This window comes from Impatiens glandulifera, chromosome 3 (assembly GCF_907164915.1).
Source record: "Impatiens glandulifera chromosome 3, dImpGla2.1, whole genome shotgun sequence".
Classification (NCBI taxonomy): domain Eukaryota; kingdom Viridiplantae; phylum Streptophyta; class Magnoliopsida; order Ericales; family Balsaminaceae; genus Impatiens; species Impatiens glandulifera.
The window spans coordinates 6799009-6824766 of record NC_061864.1 but is presented as its reverse complement, the minus strand read 5'-3'; the positions used below and the strand labels follow the sequence as shown (position 1 = coordinate 6824766).

General features: G+C 32.2%; 3 protein-coding genes across 3 annotated transcripts; 2 read left to right on the top strand and 1 right to left on the bottom strand.

Annotated features, from left to right (window-relative positions):
• Window positions 1-32: 32 nt before the first annotated feature.
• On the bottom strand, window positions 33-16024 carry LOC124930833 (uncharacterized protein At3g06530). Its single transcript, XM_047471193.1, has 39 exons — window positions 15680-16024; window positions 15368-15581; window positions 15186-15281; window positions 14853-14970; window positions 14591-14764; window positions 13875-14045; window positions 13673-13728; window positions 13202-13291; window positions 12970-13118; window positions 12790-12872; window positions 12506-12634; window positions 12301-12375; window positions 11181-11349; window positions 10486-10619; window positions 10263-10355; window positions 9059-9239; window positions 8377-8474; window positions 8128-8292; window positions 7874-8030; window positions 7378-7511; window positions 7173-7254; window positions 6928-7090; window positions 6695-6770; window positions 6381-6554; window positions 6210-6275; window positions 6024-6128; window positions 5495-5584; window positions 5016-5221; window positions 4741-4903; window positions 4470-4649; window positions 3882-3977; window positions 3735-3802; window positions 3313-3664; window positions 2744-2959; window positions 1942-2571; window positions 1478-1860; window positions 1127-1388; window positions 860-1030; window positions 33-485 (listed from the first exon to the last, which is right to left on the bottom strand). The coding sequence occupies exons 1-39, from the start codon at window positions 15837-15839 to the stop codon at window positions 255-257; spliced, it is 6360 nt and encodes a 2119-aa protein (XP_047327149.1). The 5' UTR covers window positions 15840-16024; the 3' UTR covers window positions 33-254.
• A 2011-nt stretch (window positions 16025-18035) lies between these two features.
• On the top strand, window positions 18036-20422 carry LOC124930714 (F-box protein At5g07610-like). Its single transcript, XM_047471060.1, has 2 exons — window positions 18036-18824; window positions 19747-20422. The coding sequence occupies exons 1-2, from the start codon at window positions 18072-18074 to the stop codon at window positions 20281-20283; spliced, it is 1290 nt and encodes a 429-aa protein (XP_047327016.1). The 5' UTR covers window positions 18036-18071; the 3' UTR covers window positions 20284-20422.
• Window positions 20423-21622: 1200 nt separating this feature from the next.
• On the top strand, window positions 21623-24088 carry LOC124932746 (F-box protein At5g07610-like). The gene is made up of 2 exons (XM_047473425.1): window positions 21623-22386; window positions 23521-24088. The coding sequence occupies exons 1-2, from the start codon at window positions 21637-21639 to the stop codon at window positions 24046-24048; spliced, it is 1278 nt and encodes a 425-aa protein (XP_047329381.1). The 5' UTR covers window positions 21623-21636; the 3' UTR covers window positions 24049-24088.
• Window positions 24089-25758: the final 1670 nt, after the last annotated feature.

Genomic DNA, 25758 nt, shown 5'->3' with positions numbered 1-25758 from the left:
TTGTTTCAAAGTGAAATATAGAAGAGGTATTAAAACTCAAACTGAAGGATGAAAAATGATAAAATAACCCAAAGTAATTTGCAAATTACTGTCAAGGAAGCATAAGTAGCTACAAAACCGCTTCCTAGTAAGTACTCCTATGAATTTAAGAACAATAATGTGTGAAACAAATCCAATAAGTAATCTGATATTTTTTATACACATTGGACAACACAGGATCATCTTCCATTCTCTCTTCTCAAACTTGGAAACATCTAAAGATACTGTCCAAGGCTTTCTCCACTCATATTCTCCATTTCCTTGAGAATCTCCTGAGCCAGAACCTTAACAGAAGGCTCTGCATCTTCAAGCAACTCGCCAAGGAAGGGAATAGTCTCCGGCAAGAGAACCAAATACTCTTCTTTCAGGTTGTCCACAAGATATTTCACAATTCTCAATCCCAGGATCCGGGATCTAACCTTCTCACTTCGAGTTTGCATCAGAACCTATATTTCGTTTTGTTCAAAATAAATCAGATTGAGATATAAATATAATTCTAAATAAAATTATAGGAGCAAGTGCTACACAGATGACACACAGTGATAGTCAACAGACTATGTGTGCATACCAAAATAGACTAGCTAACCACAAGAAGGATATGAAGCAAAAATATTACACTATAATTTTGATTATGATCTAAAAAGTAAATTGTATACAATATGAAGTAATAAAAATCACAGAATAATTGGTATCATAATCTAAAAATATCAAAAATTCTTATGTAGAAAAATATCTTATACCAATTTTGACTATGCTCTACAAGATGGCCCTGCACGTCATAAAAACAAATAACTACATAAAACATTGGTTTGGCACTCACCTCGTGATTTAAAGGCTTCCAAAGAAGATCTGAACCGGCAGCAACAGCCATCTGACCGCCACAAGCAACCAATAAATCATCAACTTCCTTGATGGAAGGGATTTCTGGATGTTGTTCAAGAGAAGATGGTGGTTCAGCAACTAGCTGGGAAACAATAGGTTTGAGCAGGACCTGCACAGAAGAAGAAGGGCATATCAACAACTAAAACAAAACAAAACAAAACAAAACAGTCTGGAGAAAGAAGGAAAAAAGGGGGAAGAGACTAACCTGGAAATTAGCTGAATCAAGGAATTTGAGACTTCCAGTATCGTACAGAAAACATTTGTGCAATGATGACAAAACTAGAGAACGCAGATGCCATATGCCAGGCAATAATTCAGAGTGATTATCTTTTGATTCTCCAATTACTTCCAGAAGTTTCTGTTTCTTCTTCTTTGGCACCGGAGTCGCCTTTGAGTCTTCAGCACCACCTATCAGATGGCGTACAGAACTATCCAGCAAATACTTGAAGTACGGAACAAACAACGATCTGCAATAAAATATATGATTGTAACTTTCTCATGAGTTCCATTCAGATCATTAATAGTCTAATGAAATGTGGATAATACAACTACTGACCTGTGGCTTTCAACGAGCTTATTAACCAATGCATAGAAAGATATTGCTCTGTCTGTGCCCGCATTTGACTCTGACCAGTCAACAGTTCTGATAAAAAGAGGCTTGAACATAGTCTCTGTGAGTTTCATAGTGAGAACAACTGTTGCATCAATGACACCTTTCTCAACAAGATCGATGTCCTTAACCGAGACAAGGTTTTGGCGGCGAAGATCAAGTGCTAACAAACATGCATCAAAAATCCTTGTATGGTAAGCGTTAACAGATTGTCTATCCATCGTACGCACCAAATCTGCCAACATTTCAAAAACAATTGATAAACTCGATTCACCGGATGTTATAGCCTCGGAACATATGCTGAGAAGCGATGGAAGTAAGAGTCGAACCTGGTAAGCATAATATAATAATACATCAGAAAATATAATTCATGCAAAATAAACAGAAGAGACCTAGAACAACAAACTTACAGGAATTTTTTCACATATAAGCTTCCTAGTTGCGCTGGATTTCGATGATAACTTTTGGTCTGAACTACCTGATGTATAAAAAGGATGCAGTACAATGAGTCTGAGAATGCTTCCGAGATATGGATTTAAGAAAGCACCAAGTTTGTCAACAATTGCCTCCAAAGCAACAAGAGTAGACATGAAAAAGGAATCCTTTGAATCTGTTGATTGGCTAGAGGTGCAATTCTGACACTTCCGCAGCAAATTTTCCATGATATTAGGAAGCTCGGAAAGAGCCTTTGGACCAAGCACATTAATTAAAGTCCCTATTGTCCTCAGACAGCATGACGAGATAGCCCCATCATCTGAAGCAATATTTTTGGTGATGGAGGTTAAGCACACACTGAAGATAGAATAGCTGGAAGGAAACCTGTGGGCCAAAACCTCCACAGCAACAATTGCGGCCAATTTCAGTGAACCATTGGCGTCTTCAACAAGTTTCAGTATTTCTAAACATGTCCTGTTCAGTAACTCCACGGCCTTATCATTGGGATTACTCCATAACTTCGTTAAATTGTTGACTCCCTTCTTCTCACGTTTTGTTTTTCCAGTCCCCAAATCCTTTAGTGTTTCAGATAGAAGCCCAAGAGCCTGCTCAAGAAAGATCTGTCTGTTAGGATGTCACAAAAAAATGGCAGTTCACAAATAAATATCATTACATATCAAAAGTAATTTCCTGGAATACTCTCTATTACATATCAAAATAGCATTTAAAGCATGAAAACCTCAAATGAACATGCAGATGCGTTGTAATTGTGCTCACCTTTTTCCTAACATTCCTATTTGCATGTCCCAGCAATCTAATGATGGTTTCCAAGTATGTAGTGGACGTCAGCACCTTCATATTGCATTTCAGAATGGAACGCATACACTCCTTCACTTCCTTTTTGATAATAGCAGAATCAGCCTTTTGCTTTTTAGCTGAGTCGACCTGCTGCATTAAGATGACCACGTGTTCCATAATTGTTCCCACCATTCTCTGCATCACAAAATATACAGATTAGAATGCAGCTAATCATGGAAGGTATAACAAAAATTACAAAGCCAATAAATTGGACCAACGAAAATATTTCAACCCAAGTTAGTTTCATGTACAAGGATCTATTCTTACCAAGAAAAAATAGGCCCATAAACCTAAAGAGATGTACTGAGTGGAATTTTTAATTGTTTTAAAAAATAGGCCGATCTCAAAAGGAAGAAATTACAATCAGGATGTTTTTGGTGGGAAACAAAAGTGAGACATCAGCCTCATAGTTCATGTCTCGGTGGAGTATTGCAAGTAACCAACAGATCAAAAAGAACTAAAAACGGAATTCCAAGGCAAATACTAACCTGAATGATCTCTGATTCTTCAGCGGAGTCAAGTTTGAATGCAATGTCAGGGTCCTGGATTTTATCCGAAATGAATTGCATAGCAACAAGCAATTCAAAAGGTGGTCCACCACCAGACAATAAATTTCCAATCTCTTGGATCAACTTTACTAGGGCAGGAAGCCATATTGAGCATGAAAATTGATCAGACAACTGTGTTGCAAATGAATATTCCCATTGTGTGCGAATAAGAGAACTCATGGGATTTGAATGTTGAATGGAGTCGCTGATGATGGATAATCCTTTATTTGAAACCAAGGAACGGAAAAGAAGAACAAGCAATGAACCCAAACTCGTACTTTCACCAAGAGTCCTGAAAAAGTAATTTGTTAGTACAAACATATATCAAAGAATTAATAATTGCCAAAGAAGGTATGTTATACCTTAAGAGGTGAACCATGACTGTCAGCCTCTTATACTCAGCAGCTTTTGGCAACACGTTGACAAACATCTGGAAGACAAATCAGAGGGTTGAAGAACCTATAACTAAGAACTGCATATAATGACATTGTGAACACTCAATTACATACCTGAAGCAACTTTTCCATGCTATTATTCTGAGATAACCAACATGAAACTATTGCAGATATGAGATTTTGCAACACTTCTTGTGTATGATTGTCCCACTGTCCCAAAAAAAATATAGAAGAAAAAAATTACAAAACTATGTATAACAGCTCAAGTGTGAACTCACAAGCAAATGTAATCAAAGGTTTCATGTTTACCAATTTTGCGTTAAGCAGTAAACAATGACTCGTCATAAATCTCATAAGTTATTTATAATTTAACAGGCAAATTTTTATAGGCAAAATATTTGATTAGCGTACATAAATGTGCATAAATACATGTAAATCCTATCCAAATATACAAAGGTAGTAATCAATGAATAGGAATGAAAGCACAATAGGGTTGTTGTGTTACGAATCCTTTTTCATGTTGATCATAATACAAAAAATCTCTATACCAAATGAATGAAACTAAAATTACAATATTATTTGGTCATGATGGAAAATCATTTATATACACAATAATCTGGATCATAATCCAAAAAAATCATTAAAAAAATGAACAAAAATCACTTCAAATTTGAAATAGAGATGAATATATAATTAGCAAACCTTTGTTAGAGTTGATTCTCCTATAAGCACGACAACATCTGGTATTTGATCCAACACTAGGGCCGGCGTGACCTTTGAAAGGGTAGAAAACAAGGAGAATATTCCATTGCGGACACTTGCATCATTTGTAACGCGTGCACATTTGGTTAATAGATTCAAGTTATCACTACTTATTTCACCCTGCACCCAGTATTAATCATAATAAATAAGTTGATGAAATATGCAAGGAGTTTCGTATGATAACCATTTAATCACTACAACAGGAGATAACCTGAACCAGAGTGTGAGGTAAATGTGAAGCAGTAATATCTTCAATAATCAATAGTAGTGTCTGCTGAATGTAACTTATATGACTGGATAAAGTTTCATTGGGTACAAAATCATCCATAGATATCTTTTGGAGAACCTTAAACAACGGCACAAGAAGAGAAAATCTGCAAGGGAAGGTTTTTATATGATCTCAATTATTTGCAAAGAATATTGAAAGAAATATAAAAAGTTCAATTATTTGCAAAAGACAAGTTCAAGGGAAATACTAAAACATACCTGCCCTCTATTTCTTTCTTCAACATCACAATATCCAAGAGTGAACCAAGGAAAGAGATAATTTTCTCCCCATTTTCGCCACCAATGAAGGAGGAGTTTACATGAGACATTAGTTTAGATCTTTTCTTCCTAGATTTAGAACCAACTAGGCAAAAGTCCTGGCCGAGAGCAAGGTCAAGCATTTTACTGATAATTGAGCAAGTAATCTGCAAATATCAGTAAGAAAACAGTCAGAACAAATAAAGTGACCAACATTAACCTCCTAATTAATAGATTTGAAAAGGCATTGGGACAACAGTGAGTCATGGGAAAGAGAGCAATTCCTTGAACAGAAGCAACCATTAGTTAACATGCATTCATAAATACAGTATAACCATATAGAAAATCAAAATTACCAAAAGACTAAACAAAGAAGAAAGTCAAACACTATTTTAAAAAGACAAAAAAGGAATGTAACTATGAGAAAATAAGGAACTAACATTTAAGCGTAGCAGAACCTCCCTCGCAGCATTTTGTATATCACCATTAGAGCTTCGGAAAAGAAAAACAAGCTCCCGAAAGATCTCTTCCTGTAATGAAAAAACAAGTCAAACAAGTTCAGAAAGAATGCAGAACCTATTCCTAATATGTGGAAAGAAGAAATAATACAGAAGAAAACAAATTAGGATGAATTCAGTGCTTAAACTAGCAGTCCTTAATGTAGTCAACTTTATCCCATCCATGGTTAATGGCCAATGACAATAGAAAACTATTGACCACTTCTAAATAGCAAGTAGCATTACTCAGGTATTGAGAATCCAGTCACATACAAAGAAATAAGTTTTTGAGGTTTTTATATGATCAGGAAGTTCAAGTGGGAATTGAACCTGAGACCATTGGTCTCCGAGATAACACCCATTGCCACTTGAGCTTCCCTAGTGGGTTCATAAGTATTTTAAATTTGGGGAAAGAATTTTTATAATTTGAATAGCCCATTTAAAAAAAATAGTGAAAAGAATTAAAAATAACCTGATTTTTATTACTCATAGCTCCAAACAATGAGTTAGTGAGACTCCTCAAGACAGTTATGAAAGGCAGCAAAACAGCTGGATCTTCAGAGGCTGGCTCACCCTGCTGCTTATGCAAAACAGTTGTGAAGAGTAAAATATATAATGGACTTTGTAAATACAAGAATTGAGGTATTAAATGTTTTACCTGCAGCACCTCCAATAGTAGGTCTTCACATTTACCAGGTGAAGAAGACACAAATTCAGCACAAGTCTACCAATCAGAGAAGAATAATTTAGATATTTTTCCTACTTTGAAATACCATATAACAATAACCTACATAAATGCAAACAATAAATTCTATGCAACTTCACATACCTCCAGTAGAAGGCAGAGGATATAAACCTCTGTCTTTGACAACTTTTGGCAAGAATCTGCATGTTGAATATGATATTCACGGCGCCTTTTCAAAAGCGTGCTAGCCAATATTTTAACATCTTTTACATGTAAGAGTTGACCATCCACTCCTTTGACCAAAGAAAGGATGTTTAGCTGTAAAGTGAAGGGAGAAGGCGGGGGGAACACAAGTTTGTTAACAAAGATCTCAATTATAAAAAAAAATAGCTGCTCAAGCACAGCAGTAATACAAGTGTACAACAAGCAAAAGAGATTAAGAACCTTTGACAACTTACCAGTGCAAAAGAAGGAAGGGTTAGAGCAAAGCCAACAATGAAATGCATGATCTGGTTCTTTTTAGATTTTTCAAACCTGAAAAGAATGGGATGTGGTTACTAAATATTTTAGTGAAGGCATGCAACTCTCTATGGTATAGGCACAAAGTACCATAAACTAAAACGGGATCATACAATGGCCTGGAATATGTATAAGATGAACAAAAAAAAGTACTATAAAATCAGTTATAGACCTTTCTCCAATTGTTTCTGGCAGTAGAAGATTATTGCGTGAGCAGCCCAGCACAGATGTAAAAAACGAGAAAAGCACATTTCTATCAGATAGTAACAATGCTTTAAATTCAACCATTAAGCTTAGCAGTTCCCCGAGAAAGTGACTCCATTTTCCACTTTCACCTGTCATAGTTTTAAAAAAGAAGGCTGAATTAGGTAAGATACAAACAATTAGCCAATTAGAGAGTTTGCATGGGGTTCATACTGGTTTTATATTTTGAAAGGTTTACACGAGGCCATAGAGCAGATAAACTCTCAATGCACTTCATGGCCGCAGCTCGCACATCCTGAAAGAATATAATAACATGCATAAATTTGGATAAAAAGGAAAAAATTATATTTTTGTCATTAATACAAAATCATTAAATGTACACTTGGAATGAAAATCTTCAACCAAAGAGATGTATAACCTGAATATCACTTGACAGAGGAACAAGCAGTGAAGGAAATTCAGCCAGAAGTTGGACAAGTAAACCTTCATCTGATTGAGAACAAAGAAACATGAAAGAGCGAAGGCTTTCCAGTTGGACAGCTAATGGAATACCTGTCATAAGAAAGTAAAGTCAGTGAATACACAAAACAGAATACAGAATAAGTAGCAGCAACCCTGATATTATGTATACAAGGAATTGGAACAACTGTACTCTATGTTCTGCATATACTTCTCATACAAAACACAAGGAATGTAATTTAAACTTTAGCAAATAAAGCTTTTTTAAATATGTTGTGTCCCAAAAGTATTTTCACTGATAAATGAAAGCACAATGAAAAGATTTAGTAGAGGGTCAATGAAAGCACAATAAACAAGATAGAAAAGACAATAAATACTCAAAAGCATGAAAAAAATAAACAATATCAGAAATGTCAAATTAGATGGCAGTAAAAAGGGATGACATTAAAACAAACCTTCTTCAGTGAAAAATCTAGATAGAAATCTGCCTTGGGAATTCTTGGATTTTGTGACTAGAAAGTTGAGATGTTTATGGAAAACATGTTTTGACTTAGATGAAGAGAAAAATACAAAAAAATCCTGCAGTGAAGACAGCCAACCCTGCTCATCATCCTGAAATTCCAGGCAACATTTGCAGTGATTATTAATTGTAAATAGATGTGGGTTGTTCCAAAGATGATGAGAACAAAAAATACAAAAAACTACAAACCTTGTAGAAACCTGATGAAACCGTAGTAAAAAATTTCTCCAGCAACCTCCAGAACAAGGCAAGCAATATCTCAGCATTGAGTTGTCTCAATTTGGCACCAATATTGACTTGAAAAAGTTGCTCCAAAAATATATAGCAGTCTCCATCCATAATTATTATGCTTGTCTATTAATGGCAGTGTCAGAAGTTAAAAGAATAAAAAAATGTAATAAGAGAAATAAAAAGTATCAAGGGCTTCCAGTATCATACTTCCTCGTTAGGTACTTCTCCAGTTGAATCCAATAGATTCCATTCAGTTTTAAGAATTGGATAGCAAGCATCATGTAATGCATGAAATTGGACATCATCTGACACAAAAAAATGTCACTGTAAATGAAGTGAACTGGACTGATTTGTTTGCCAATTAAAGGGGGCATTCACAAAGCATTAAGTTTCTAGATTATTAGGACATGTCAGGCACATTTATAGCGTAAGGGACTAAATTTAATTTAGGAGATGCAGAAGAATAAAAAATACTCAGCAGGTACTAACTCTCTTTGATGTTCTGATGATGGGAGCATCATGTGTGGGAAACTTTTCTATAGGTTGATAATAGAAGAATAAAAAAACATAAATATATAAGTCCAGAAAGAACATGTAAATTCAACACGAGCTAATGTAAATTCTCTACAGCTAGCACGGTGCAACAGCCTTCACAGGCTGCTTTGATCCTGCTAGCTAATGCAACCATCTAAAAACATGATCTAAGCTTATAACTTCTTTTCGGCACAGAAGCATTCTAAAATCCAAATAATGGGGAAACTACATTGATTGGAAGAGACAAAATGATGAACTTTATCTCTGTCAAATGAAGGAACTTCATAATATAACAAAATTAAGCCAGAACTTAACACCAAAATTGTAATTGAAAGGAAGCAAAATGAAAAGATACCAATCTTCTGCTCCATGGATAAATCCAATAAGACCAAGAAAAATAATGTCTTTGAAAACTCGGAAGAATTGCAATTTTCAACAAGCCACGGTATATGTTTTGCTGGATCCAATGAGACTGTTTCTGCAAACCTTCTTACAGTATCCTTGTTGAAAGAAGTTATGGAACTCTGTTTCAGCCTCTGAATTGATTAGAGAAAAAAAATCTAAGAATGAGAATTCCGTTCAGAGCATATTGAAAAAATGATATTCATATTCAATAAGCCTATAAGATATCAATAAATGCACTAGTACCATATGTGAGTCTTAAGATAATAATTACAGTAATACCATCTCATATGTGAGTGGCATTTTCTTTTCATCTCTTGGCTTCTTTGAGATTAACACATACCCATGTGCAACAGAGACAAACAAAAGGCGACACTAAAAAGTTTACCTAAAACTAATCAGTCTAAACAGTACTACACAAACTGGACAAGCTTAGGCAGTCAATAAATGAATCAGACCAGCTTTTTGAAATTCCAATCAACAGTCAAACTATGACGTGCACAATAATATTTTTTTAATCACAGAGATAGCAATGAAGAGTTGACCGGAGGACTGGAGCCAGATCCAACAAATCCCTCTTTCCCTCTGGTACCTTTCCCGTCTCATCTCATCTCTCGTATCCTCAATAGAGGTACGAGAAAAGTTTGGGGGCAATGAAGTAGGTGAAGTGGTTGAATTTTGCGAGCTGTTCCAACGACAGCTGGATTGAATTCCAATGTCCCAGTAACCTTTCGGAATGGGGGATCCCCGTTGGCAACAACCACGGTAGTAGTTGCGGAACTGCTGGGCTGGGAGAGGAGTTGCAGTTAACTATGACATGCACAATAATGTATTTATTTTAGGAGGCTAAGGAATATCATCCATTAATCGAGATTCTTGATGATCGGCAAGGTAAAAGGGAAGGAGTGGGTAATTTTGATGACTCATCATATGTTACCAAATATAAGGGCCTACGTAATATCACTTGAAGATTTTACTCAAACTCAAGCCATCAACATCCTTAAGGTACACGATTTGCTTGATAACTCAACGAAAATTTACATACTACATTAAGTGTGGCAAAGAGCACCATCTTATGTCATTCCACATCATAGAAAGATGTTTCATACTAATTTGACTGGAAAAAAATAGTTTTGGATGCTTAATACAACATTTACCTTCTCTTCAATTGGAGGTGTTCCAATATTTTCATAGAAAGGCCAATTGATTTTCTTGGCCAATTCTATGGCCTTCAAGTTTAAACGTTGAGTCTGCAAATTGCAAAAGAGATTATGGACAGTCAAGAAAATATGACACAAGGAATGTGAAATTATTCGAGGAGAAGGCATCAAAAAGTATCAAGCTTTTCCCAAAAAAAAAGGTATCAGGTAGAAATTATACCTTAGGGAGAACTAACAATAAGGGGAAAATCATTGTGGCAACATGCTTAGTACATTCAAACTGATCTTTTAAGTCTGAGAGAGCCTCCATGCATAATATACCAGCATCAATTGCAAGTGACATTTCCATTGTAGCTGCATCAAAAGATTCCAGGATTTACAAAGAGAAAGTGAGAAAGAAGTCAATACATCAGTTCTATATTCTACAATTCTAATATTCTCGAGCATTCCACACAAAAATAAGCTGAAATTTCTGCAGAAATTATCCAAGATACACTATTAGGTAATACAAGGACATATAACAGCATGTTTATAGATGGTCTCCAAGTTTTTAATAAAATTTACATTATCAAAAAGTAAGGGCTGATATATCAGCTCCAAAATTCATTACAGCTATGGAGGTTGGCTGTCATTCTAGAAAGATTTACAAGGCTTTCACACATGTGCATCTATGGAGGTTGGCTGTCATTCAAACCTCAATTCTCCAGTCTTCTCAATACAAATATTAGCACTCTATCTTAGTAATCAAAATACCAGAATAGAATTCCACTACAGTTTCTTGATGCTGCTATATTTCTTAAAATTCTAGTAAATATGAACATGGAAGTTAAATAACCAAGAATCAAAGAAATAAACAGGTTAATGAATGAACTAATTGGGACAATGTCCCATACAATAATACAAAAAGACACTGACATGTCATGAGAATGCTAATACATCTCTGGAGCAAGTGTTGGAGTGCATCAAGAAGCGTTGATGGATTTATGATTTCAGACAGTTTATTGACCCTTAGTGCGGCCTGAACCACAGTCAAATCATCGTCATGAAGCCGGCGCACTATAGCATCACAGACAGCTACAAGTCCCTGGAGAAAAAGATGGAATTAGGAAGTATTCAGTGGGCATCAATATCCATATTTATTTTAATAAAAAGTTGACCCTTCTTCAAAAAAATATCAGTGGCCATCAATATCCATATTGGTTCTTCTATGAATTAAGATATATCATTTTCCTTAATATGAGGAATATGTTATAAGAAGGGAATAAGCAAGGGGTTATGATAAACCGATAACAAACTATACCTGTAAATCCTAGTAGTAAGTTTGATATCAAAAAGGGGGGAAGTATAATCTAAGATATCAAAAAAACTAGATATGCAAATTTCAAATTAGTAATGGTTGGTGCAAGCTGGTCAAACCACGCAAACCAACACAATCAAGCAACATGGTTCATCCTTCATAACTTCCAGGAGGTTTGGGTTGAAAAGATCCACCAATATTAGACTAAACTAACAGCTAATACACAAGATAGCAATGATTATTTGACAAGGCATAAACTGAAAAAATAGAAAGATAGTAAGGTGCCAAATTCCTTGAAGTTTTGTGTAGTTAACATAAGAGAAAGCATAGCAGGATACATTAAGATTTGTTGATTCTCTGCCCAGCTCCTAAAGTAAAGCCATAAGTACATAATATACAAAAATACTGTTATCTAACAAATTTATTACTTCATAGGCAGAGACACACGCTAATTATTGAAAACCGCACCTATTCTATGTAATACCATAGGGTTTGGGACAATCTTCTGCAAACACTTAAGTAGTGACTCATATACAAGTTCCAAAATATATTCAGACTCAACAACGAGCTATTCTACAGATATATATGTTACTTACTCTAAAAATGATCTTCCATCTACATCTAATAAGAGAAAAGTGGAACCCAACATTTAAGCAGTGGATATCTGAAGTTGTATTTCAGTATTTGCATGCTATGAACATGAATATATACAAAATGGAGAGGGGAATAAGAACTCACTTTGGCATCACTAGCCTTATCTTTCAAAATGTTAAGTGCATTCAATCCTGAAAGCACGGATCGCCGAACCTCGGGCTGTATGCATTAATAAATTGTTTAGTGAACTGAATAAGTTTGTGAAGATAGGTGCTAATATGGTCAAGTAAAGTAAATCAAGAAGCAAAGATACTGGATTAAAGAAGTAAACAAACCCAATAAGGAATACCTTAGGATGTTCCAAAGCAAACCATACTTTTGAATCAGATATTTCAACTGACGAATCCAAACCTCCATCCAAAATCTTGCAGAGAGTATCATATGCTGAACCATGATCTTCTGATTGTGTTTCAGCATTCTACCAGAAAGTAATATTGATCAGAGAACTGGTTAGTTAGAGACAAATATAAACAATATAATCATGTTATGAACTCAACATGTAACTTCAATGTGTGTTATCATCAAAGAATAAACAAATGGATATAGAGTTATCAAACTATTTGACAGACAAACCTCCATAAATTTCCGACCAGCCTCCAATAATTCCGATGGGTAGCTCTTATTTATAGAGACCAAAACTTTCTTGGCAAAGCTTCCTAAGAGTTCTCCAAACACAGTATTAAAGAAAGAAAATAAGAAGTTGGCAATTCACTTTGCAAACTTACAAGAAATTGGTAAATCAACTAAGCAAACCTGTTTCAAGAGTTTCCAAACCATTCTTCTTCTTTGCCAACCTCATGCAAGAATGAAGAATCTTAAAGACAATTCTATGAATAAAGTGCCTCATAGGAACAGTTGCTATCAAAGCTAACAAAGTGTTGCAGCAAGAGTCATCAGATGAACTGCAAGCATAACAACCAATTCCTTTAACAATGAAAATGAAAGAGAGATAACTTCAAAGACTGGAATGGAAAAATCAGCGCACCTGTACTCTATTAGAGAATCAAGGAGAACAGCCAAAAATTTATCAACATTAAAGTCTCTAGTTAGAGCAGCAAGTATCCCAGGAAGATCCCTACAAACCAATCAATAATGCATCATATTAGACATACATTTATGAAATACTCCCCATGTTACATTCTAGTAGATTATTGTGGTTTATAGGTGAGTGAGTTAAGCAAGAATTTTTTTATAAAACTATATTCCCCTACATATGAACTTGAGAAAATTGTTTAGGATCAAATACAAAGGTACTGTAACTGATGTTAAAGAAAATGATGTTTTGTTTCTTTGGAAATGGAAAAACCAATAGAGAGAGTAGTCGAGATGTTTTACAAATAAAAAGACATGAAGTGACTTGTAGTGATCCAATAACATGGAAAGCCTTATTTTATATAAAGTGTTCCAATAAAATGCAGGAAATAATATTTTAGGGGATAATAACCAGATAAGTTACCTTAATTCCTTTAGGAGATCCACGGTCTTTTGGGGGATAACATCCATATCTTGAAACTAAGAAAAAGTAAAAAAAAAAAAACAAATTAAGAACATGCCAAAATAATGAACCAACAAAGCCTAACATAACGCTCATAAAATATGTCAACATCATGTGTGGTGGTGATCATTCAGCAAGAGGCTGCATCAAGTATATACTTCACCTGAACCAGATTGATCAATGCCATAAAGGACATGCGAAACCATTGCACATCTGCAGAATCTTTGGCATCGTCTCTCATTAATTCAGCAACAGACCGAGTTAAGCTTTTGACAAGTTTAGAAGACATTTTGACCTTGTTTGCCAGTAAACCCACAATCATCAAACAACCAGCCTGCATAAATATATTTTAGAAGGTTAGCAGCCATATCGCGTTGATGAAAATGGGATAAATTAATGGGGAAAAAACAAACACTGCAAACTCAGGTGAAGCATTGAAAACTCATAGTACAAAAAGTGGTAATTCCCACTCAATGATATAGACAATACAAAGAAAGATGGAGTGTATATAACATATTCACACTCAAATAAAAACATTGTCCAGGAACCTCACTGCTTCTTAACAAAACTTAATATCTCCAGAAAGAACAGGACATCTCGTGCTTTAAGAATGAAGGGAGGAACTTGTTGGAAGGAAAAGTGCAGGCTTTCTTTTAAGAATTTTAATCAAAGCTAATTCAACCATTTAAAGCGCGAGCATTAAATTGTATAGATTTATCAAAAGAGAAACTTGATTTAATTTGCAAATAACAATTAACTTCCATTGCACATAGATGTGCTTCTGCCGATATCCATCCCCATAATCAAGGTGCGAAGAAATAGGGCAATAAGACACTGTATATTAAATAATGCTGCCTAGATAACCATATTGTGACCCACTTTTTGATCCAGATCTCCTTTGTTGTCAAGCTGCAATCCAGAAATGACATAAGGAATCACCCTCTTCACAACATCACCGCCAATAGTTCCTAGAGAACCCAAAGCCTCAACAATAACGGCTGTACATAAGCCAACAACAGGCCTTGAAGGCTGGTTCTTCTTTGTGGGTGTGGCCTGTAAATAACATTATGATCAGCTCAATATGCACATAAAACGCAGTACAAGCTTCCGGTCAATACAGGAAAACAAGTATAGTACTTACATAATTGCACAAAACTTCCAAAACCCCGAGATCACGAATGCACTGTTGGGCTATAATTCTCCTAGGAGGTGAGGCACCTGATGCTTTGACACCGTCAAGGAACTTCCATTTGCTATTTCTGCACAATTAAATCTTTAACTTACAAAACAACTATAACAATAATTAACAAAATTTAAGTACTAATATGTCTATATGGAAACAGCTCAAGCTTCAGCGTGTAACCAGCATTTATATTGATCAATGTTAAAACTACTATGTGAGAAATTAATCTCAAAGAAATAGAAGGATGCATTTATTTGCAGACACATAAACCGATCAAAGGAGTCCACTTACCTTGTGTCGATGAGTTGAACAACTCGAACAAAAATGTGTGTATCATGGTAAGGCAGAGCACACAGAATAAGATCCTCCATGTTGTAAACATGTATCCTGAAAGTGCATCAATGTTTATAAAAGAATAAACTTTGGAATCTTCCACATAAGTAGGACAGATAAAAACAACAAAAAATCGTTACTTGAATCTTCGGAGCAAGTATTCTAGCGTCTTTACTGCAGAATGATGTTGAAAATATCCTGATAGTAACCTCAAGTACGAACTAATAGATGCATTAATTCTGTTATTTTCTTCAATATTCATCAGCTCTCTATCCATCTCTCTGCTCTGGTGACTAAATAAATCACCCCTATAAGCTCTAAACCTTTCATCCGTGCTTATTAAGACCTCTAAACCTGTAAATTGAGAGTAAAATACAAAAAATGAGCTTTTATTGAAGAAAAAAAACTACGAAGGAAACATAAAAGGAGGATAATTGGGATGTGTATTTTACCAGATAGAGCAATGCTAAGAATTGTATCCAAGTCGATGTCGGCTGCTTTCTTGGGGTCGAATAAAATAGAAGGACGAGTGAAGGGTCTTTTCTGAGATTGTGAGTCAGTGACTACCAAAGACTTTATCGCCTCAAGCTGAGCAGCAATGGAAGATGCCATTGCGCTGTCGCCGCCGCACTTTACAGTTGAAAACGAAGTGTAGCTGCTAGTTGAAGACGAATTAACGCTTCCCACTGCTGCAGTTGCAGACGAAGGAAGCGGAAGTAGTGCAAGTCGGCGCCGCGCTGTGCAGTGGTGGAAGAAGAGAGGCTGGCCTCCGACTATGCACGTAAGAAGAAGTTGCTAAACTTTTCTGTTGTGCGGGGAAATGTACTAAACTTAGGTTTTATGGGCCTGTTTATTTATTAAGACGGCAACCATTCCAGACGTGGGCCTCAGTTTCTAAGCCCTAAAAGATTGAGCTTAAACCCCAAATGATCGCCGTGGTCTTCCAAAATCCAAAACCCTAATATAGGCATATAAAATAAATAATAAGACTAATATTATATTTACATCATTAAATATCAAATTGACTCTTCAACATTTAGTATTTTAATTTACAAAAAATTAAAAAGATTTTATAATTATACAAAATTAAATAATCAAAATTATTTGCTAAAATTGTAATATTTTATTTTCTTAAAAATAATTTAAAAACTAGCACAATCTTGTCCTAAAAATGAGAGATAAATTCAAATAAACATTTTTTCCTTTTCCAAGAATACAAATTAATTCATAAAATATATTTATTAAATGTCGGGTCGGGTCGAGTCGAGTCGGGTCGGGTCGGGTCGGGTCGAGTCGGGTCGGGTCAGTGGCCCCTATCATTAATCATATCTATATATTAACTTCAAATATTTTAGGGATTGAACATTATATTTTTTTCATACATTTATTTTTACTATTTAAACTATTATAGTCATTATGATTAAATAACTTTATAAACTAAAAAAATAATAATAAATTTTTATTATCATTTTATATAATAATAATATCAAATGACAAAGTACTTATAATAAAAATGTTATGTTTTATAGACCTCAAAAAATAGTTTATTTATTATTATTTTATTTAAATATAAATAATTATATTAATAACAAGAGTTATACAAATATTTTAATCAATTTTATTTATTATTATTTAAAAATAAAATAGTCTTCCACAAACTATATATTTTTTTTTTATGTAATGCATTTATTTTAATTTTTATTTAATATATTTTATTTTAATATATAATTTATAAGTTAATTTTATTATTATTTAATTTAATAATTTTAATTTTAATTATATATAAGTATAAATTTGAACAGAGGAGATGGATAATTTATAAATAAAATTGTATGCTGAATGAGAGTATTCAGTATTGAGTATAACATGGACACCATTAAATTCAGTTTCCAAACATGGTATTGCCATATACATTTGGACTCAGGATTCAACGCTTCCATATATTTACTTTCTTCATCTCTACCCCTCTTATATTTATTTTATTCTTTTAAGTTACTTTATTTGTAGCCCACTAGACTTATAATAATTATATTTTTCTCTTTTAATTTTTTTTTTTTGTCAAATTGGTTTTTGTTTTTATTCCAAAAGTTGACATTTATTTATTCCATTCAATTGAAGTTTGTTAAAATTACCCATCACAACTTTTTATCTCAATTTTGTTGTTTTTTTCTATTGGTGTTTTATGCTGATGGTTTATTATTTGAAAAGTATTAAGGAAAAAATCAAATTAAGGAGTTGTTAGGATAAAGGTTATTTAAATAATTTGATTATTTAGAATAATAATAACTTGTGATAATTTTAAGAAGTGGAGATTTTTTGGGTAAAAATATTTAAAAAATATTAATATATAATGATAAAATAATTAATAATAATTTAAAACAGAATGATATTTATTATTTTTATTAATTAATGAAGTGATAGAATGAATGAGAAAGTGAATGAAATGATTATTTTTTATTTTGGTTAATAAAATAATAAACCAAGAGAATAAAAAAAAAATCGATTGATATATTTTAAACAAAATAATTTAAATACACAATTATATAGTTATTAACTCATTACAATAACTCAAATTGGTTAAATTTAGTGTTTTGTAAAACAAAAAATTCAAAATTTAATTCTCATTTAAAATATTTGTAGTTTTTTTTTTTTTTATGTATTTAGTTTACATTTATATGACAATACAAGGATAAATTTAAAAATTGAGTCAGTCAAACTCAAATATTTAATTTTTTTTCTATCAAACGCGGAGTGGACAATTTTGACTTGTCAATGGTGAAGTTCCTATAGAAGTGAAGGCTAATCCTTTCACCCTCTCCCAAACACACAGTAAACAGAGAATCCATGGCAGAGGAACCTATCTCAAGCATTATGATTAATACTAATGACGATTTCATTAGTATTTCATCTGCTGATAAAGTTGCCTCTAACCAAGACCTCTTGTTAGAAATCCTATTACGTTTGCCTATAAAGTCTCTTATGCGATTCAAATCCGTCTCCAAACAATGGCAATCTGTGATCTCAGATCGGCGATTTACCCGCCGCTGGCGACCCACATCCTCACCTTCGGGCCTGTTTTTCCATTGGTTCTCAAACGTTTATGTATCTCTCCCACACATTGACTTCATCCCTTTAGACAACAACATGAATTCTTCAACATATCCAAATCTCGAATTCTTCCCTTATCTCTATGGAATCACCTTCATGAACTCCACCAACGGTCTCATTTGCTGTGTAGTTTGCAGCAAATTGAAACCAAGAGTTTCATATCATGTCATAAATCCATCCACAAGGCAATTCACTACTCTGCCTCAACCATCTCTGTCTCATCTTCAACTCGAAGGCTTGACGATGGCTTTTGAACCTACCAAATCGCCTCACTATAAATTGGTCAGCGTCCGTAGCAGCAACATCGACTCCTCCTCGACTACTACCACCCATTATCAACTCGAGATCTACTCATCGGAAACGCGATCATGGAACGCCTCAATTGAAACGTTCACCACGCCGGAGAGACACCCGAATTTCCACCGGGGCGTTTACTGGAATGGAGCGATTGTGTGGTTCGTCAGCTCCGGTGACTCGGTCTTCTTTCAGGTTAAAATAATGTTTAATTATTATAATTAGTTGTTAGTGTGTTAGGTAGAGTTGATAGAAGGTATTATCTTATTCTCACCAGTTTAATCGAATAATTTTTTTAAATTTTAATTTCATAAAAAGTAAAATAAATATATTTTATTTGAGAATATTTTTTTTTTCTTTCTAAGAATGAATTAAGTAGTTAATTTAAAAGACAAATAATATTGATATAGTTTGAATTTGAGTTATTTAAATAACTCATTTAAAGTTTAAATAATATTATTTGGTATGAAAGTATGAAAAATTGAATTATTAAAGAGAAAAAAGTTAAATGATATTAATATTTAATAAAAAAATATTTATTTAAAAAAGTAAATAAATAATATTTTAATTTAATTAATAAAAAATACACTAGAAAATGAAAAAATATTTAAATAAGAAATAATTATAAGTTGTGTCTAGTAATCACAAAATTAAAATTATAAAGTCTAATTTCAATTTTTATGTTTGGTAATTCTATTCTTATTCTTATTATAGTTTTGAATGAAATTCCAATTCCCATTAAAAACATACATTAAGGAAAAAGGTTGATAGTATAGTTTTTCTTTTTGTTAATTAAAATACATCTATAGTTTATCAATGAAGTTATTAAATTATTATTATTATTTTTTTAATTTAATAATTTAAAGCACACTCTTATATTATTTAATATGATTTTTTCTAGATTTTTTTTTTAAATTTACTTAATTTGTAGAAATTTTATATCTTTTATATTACTATCATTAACCATCATTTTTTTTTATTTGATCGATTAATATACTCAAATATTTATACTTTATTCTATTAATTTTAAATAAAAAATATTTTAATAATTATACCAAATAAAAATAGAAGACTGGTTCATGTTTGATATAATAAATATATGTAAAATAATATTCAGATTGAGGAAGAGCGAATGAGTACGAATATCCCGGCTCTGACATTTGAGGTGGGATTCTGGTACGACAGGGAGTTCTGTGTGGGGGAATCAAACGGACATCTATATCTGGTCGAAACGTACATGCCAAAAACGTGGGTAAAAGTGTATGAGATGGAAAGTGATTTCTCAGGATGGGTGATGAAATACAATATCAATCTTTTTGAGGTCGGAAAAGCGTTTCCTCTGATGTTAAAGAGGCTGCCGGGAAGAACTTCTCCTTTTTCCTTCGAAATTCTTTCTCTGGTTTGGGGGGAAGATCATGATCGTGTGAGTATTGGGGAGGGAAAGACGGCGCCGTTTCTGGTGGTGACTATACCTGAGAAGATGATAAGGGTGAATCTTGAAGTGGAGGAGGATGAGGAGAAGAATAGTTTCATGGCGATGTGTGATGTTGATATAGAGTTTTGTGAACGAGAAGAGGTGTATCACGAATGTACTAGATACTTCTCTGCCGATAGTCATAAGTACATTGAAACCCTTTTTACTACTTCACCATGATTCATGATCACAAAAGTTTTTAAGACTTCACAATATTAATGCATGTAGTTCTTAAATATGGGAAAGTACGATTATTGTTTTGAATAAGATCTAACTTGCAGGATCTTGCTTGATATTATATTTAGATTATTTTGAACTAGATTTGAAAATGAATATCCGTTGTATGTATTTTGTAAAGTTGTTCATATCCGGGCCGGCCTTGGAAAGAAAAATAAAATTGAAATCTAGTTGGGCCTACTGCCTTCCTCGAGTGCCCTTTTCGTCTAATCCTTGGAACATTATGCCACACCTTTTGCTTTTTAAATAAAAAACTATCAAAATACAAAACCCTAAACCAACTCACCCACTATAACCTTATATGTTGAAACCTGAAACCACCGCCCAGTCCTTAAACTTTTGTGAATCTGTTCCATATGTTTTGACATTTTATTTGATTTAATAACGTTTTAAATTTATGACCATCACTTAGACGCATACTATAGAACATAATGATACAAAATTAGACACAGATTTATTGCTTGAATTATCTTTTGACGCATACTCTATGACGATGAATAAATAAATTATAAAATAATATTTTTGTAAATGATCAAAAGTTTAAGGTACAGATAGTAATGTTACAGACATGTTAGACATAACACGATAGTCCTTTCTTATGTGTATTAAACACCGGACCAATAATAGAATCTCTAAAATGCGTTTGAACACATAAAATATTTTTATTTTATAATTCTCGAATAGTAAATTAAGTGGTGAATTTTATAAAAAATCAAAGTTAGTCTAAATCGATGTTTTATTTTAAACGAAAACTCCTTTCCGGGAAGGGTCGAATTTTTACGTTACAATAATGATAAAATAAAAATAATAATTTAAAATATATATATTTTTAATATTTTAATTAATGAATTAAGTAATATATGATTGAGGAGAGAAAGTCAAATTCTAATTTTTTTTATTTGGATTATTGAAATAATTTAAACTAAGAAAGGCCAAAAATATTAAAAATTTTAAAATTAAATTAGTTAATTATAAATAAAATGATTTAAATACACAATCATATAATTATGAAGTGTTATTAACCCTAGAATTGGTTTTGAAAACGAGAGATGGAATTTTAGTTCTCATTTAAAATATCTATCCCGTAAAATGTAAATATATAAAAGATGATATACGAACTACAATAAATTAAAAAAATAATTGGAGTTAGTCAAACTCAAACATATAACTTTTCTTTGTTATTGATCAACACGGAATGTACAGTTTTGACTAGTCAATGGTCGAGTTCCTATATATAGAAGTAAGGGCTAAAATCCTTTAAACACAGAATCCATGGCAGAGCCGCTCTCAAACATTATGAGTATAGTTAATGATGATGGTTTCATTAGTATTTCCTCCGCCGATGAAATTGGCTCTAATCACGATCTCTTACTAGAAATCCTAATACGTTTACCCATAAAGTCTCTTCTGCGATTCAAATCCGTCTCCAAACAATGGCAATCTGTAATCTCAGATCAGCGATTTGCCCGCCGCTGGCGACCCACATCCTCCTCACCTTCAGGCCTATTTTTTCACTGGTTTTTAAGCGTTTATGTATCTCTCCCACATATTGATTTCATCCCTTTAGACAATAAAATTAACTCTTCTACTACATATCCTCCAAATCTCCAATTCTTCCCTTATCTCTATGGAGTCAAATTCATGAACTCCGCCAACGGTCTCCTTTGCTGTGTAGTTTGCAGCAAATTAAAACCAATTAAAGTATTTTCATATCATGTCATAAATCCATCGACAAGGCAATTCACTACTCTGCCTCAACCATCACTGTCGACTAATCTTCATCTCCATGGCTTGACGATGGCTTTTGATCCTGCAAAATCGCCTCACTATAAATTGGTCAGCCTCCTTAGCGACATCCTCGACTGCTCCTCCTCCTCGACTACAACCCATTATCAACTCGAGATCTACTCATCGGAAACGCAATCATGGAACGCCTCAAATGAAACGTTCACCACGCCGCAGAGACACCCGAGTTTCCACCGGGGCGTTTACTGGAATGGAGCGATTCTGTGGTTCTCCAGCTATGGCGACTCGGTCTTATTCCAGGTTAATTATTTTACAGAATTATTATGTTTAATCGAACCATTTTTTAAATTCTAATTTTGTAGAAAGAAAATAAATATATTTTGTTTGAGAATAAAATAAAATCTAAGAATGTTATGAAAGACTATAAAAAAAAAATTATTTAATTAGTGTATGTATTTAAAAAAAAAGTAAATAAATAATATTTTAATTTATATTAAATTATTAAGATTAAAAATAACATTTATTTAGGGTGTAGAGGGTAACTATTAAATTAGAATTGAAATAAAATGAAACGGTGTAATTTTAATTTTTTGACTTCGTAATTAAAAATTGAATTATAATAGAATTTAAATATGTGTAATTTTTATATTCTTAATTCTATTTTTTTTTCTGAGTTGAGAATTGTAATATCAATATTTTCTTTTATGTTTTTCAAATAAATTATTTTATTATTTATAACATAATTAATAGGTTAAACATATATATTTTTTAAATTTAAAAAGTTTAAATTTCAAATCAGTTAACATTTTAAAATGATATTTTATTTTCATAAAATATATATATTTTTAATTTAAAAGTATAATATCTAATCATTCATTTTTTTTTGTATTGAGAATTTATTTATAATATACTTTTTTGATTTTTTATGATAAATTGTGTTAAATAAATATTTTAATAACATAAATAATATATATTAAAATTATTTTTATTATAATTTTTCAAACATAAAATTTAAATTTGAATTAAAATTTTATAATTTTTTTAAACATATAAATTAAATTGAATTATAATTCAATATTAATTATTATAAAATTTTAATTTTATCCTAATGAACAAGGTGAATATTATTTTTTTTTTGTTAATTTAAATAATAATTCTGATATCATCTATAGTTTTATCAATTAAGTTATTAAATTATTCCCATTTATCATTTTTTTATAAAATTTAATAATTCAACTCATATATAAGATCTTAGTTTTTTTAAGAAGTTTTTTATATATATATCATATTACTATATTCTAACTATCAATTATATAAAATATTAAAATATTTATGTTTTTTTTATTAATTTTAAATAAAAATAATATTTTAATAATTAAATCAATTAAAAACTTTTATAGACTAAATAATGAAACTAGCTATATATCTATGCAGATTGAGGAAGAGCGAATCTTTAGCAATAAAATCCCAGAACTGACATTTGAGGAGGGATTCTGGTACGACAGGCTTTTCTGCGTGGGGGAATCAGACGGGCATCTATATTTGGTCGTAACTTACTCGCCAAAAACGTCGGTAAAAGTGTATGAGATGGAAAGTGATTTCTCAGCAGGATGGGTGATGAAATACAGTGTCGATCTTTTTGAAGTCGGAAAAGCGTTCCCTCTGATGTTGGAGAGCCTGCCGCGAAGTGTCTCCTTCCAAATTCTCTCTATGGTATGGAAGAAGGATGATCAGAGTAACGGGGATCAGGGCAAGACGACGCCTTTTCTGGTGATGACTATACCTGAGAAGTACTTGATAAGGGTGAATCTTGATGAGGAGAATAGTTTCATGGAGATGTGTGATGTTGATATTCATGGAGAGTATTGTGAACGAGAAGAGGTGTATCACGAATGCAATTATAGATTCTTCTGTGCAGATACTCATCATTACATTCAATGCCTTTTTAGTACTGACCCATGATTTATATGATCATCATTATCATCTAAAATCGTTAATTTGGATTTTATTAATTTACTGCATGCTTAACTTCATATATACTAAGGGTCCAAGTAAGAAAAATGGGAAATGTTTGAACATGCATGGAATGTCAATTAGTCATCTTTAATTCAAAATTATAAGAAATTCATTAGTTGAACATTAAAAAAGGTAATTTAATATTATACTATCTTTTTTATGATTAATACATGTGATATATTTATTCAAATTCATATGCATAAACACACTATTTTTAACAAATTATAATTTGAAATGGTCTAGCCATATGGGCTCAAACTTTCACATATTAATCCTTTAGGCCAAATGTCAGTCTATGACAACATTTTATTTTTACTTTCTTTACCTTGACACATATTTATTTAATTTGTCACGTATTTCTTTTTTATTAAATAAATAAATAAAATCCTAATTTAAAAACACTAAAATGGACCATACTCTTCTTTCTCTCATTTCTCTCCTTCTTTGTCTCAGCACAACTTCGCTTTCATTCCTTGCCTTAAATATTGAGCGCAATTCATCTTGAGTGACTACTTGAGGGAGGAAGACTAATTGAGGATGAAAGATGAAAATAAAGTCGAGTGATCGCAATTTTATACATGGATAAAAGATAAAATTCTTATGTTCCTTTTTATACTATTATCCTTAAAAAAACATATTTTAGTTATTACCTAGTTATTTTATTATAGTTTTGACTAATACCTACATTATTAAAGATTTCTTAGTATGAAATGCTTATCATTGCAATTCATATAATTTTCTACTATTAGATTAATGTTAAATGGATTGTTTTTTTTCTAATAAAAATAATTATTTAGAGATCTAGAATTATTACTTTAGTTTCAATGTTTGAAGTAATATACTATTTGTTTCCTAATCAATTTTTTAATGAAGATTAGAGAAGTTGTTGATATGGGATTAGGTTCACGAGTTCTCGGATAGATGATGGGCGTATAGAATCTGAAACCCGACCCCACTACTAAATAAACGTAACTTAATATACTTAAATGCATTGTTAATTAATAACTTCATTTGTTATATTTCATTTTTCAAATCACACTGTAAGGTTAAGATCTATAAATAATCTAAATTATTTTTTCAAGTTAATGCCTGAATGGTTAATGTTATGTTTCAATTTTTAAACCTAAACATTAAGGTTGAGAACAACTATTTTAATTATGTTTGTTTTTCAAATCTACACATTTAAAGATTACAATACTTCGCTCTTTTAAGTTGTAAATTAAAAAAAATGATTGTATTAAGTTAGTTTACCTTTTGTATGCTTTTGCCTCACTTTTCTTTTTCATGTCACAAATGTTGACCTTTCATTTATTTTAGTTCTTAAATTTTTTCAGAAACAAGTGATCACTCAGCTTCAGTAGATCTTACTTTTATTGTTAGTTGATTACCTTATTTTTAACTTACGTGGATATTTTTGAACTTAGTGTTTTTTTTTTTTTTTATATCTATCGTTATAATTAAATAAATCTTATTTATATCAAATTTAAAAAAAAAAAATTATTTGGTCAAGTTATTTTAATTTTATTTTTATAAAATAAAATAATTTTTTCATTCTATTTTGATCGATAAATGAAGTGTTTGAAATCAAACAAACTCTAATTGTAAATTAGTATTTTTACAATTGTATGTCTTGTGAGAATTATGATTTTATTGAAA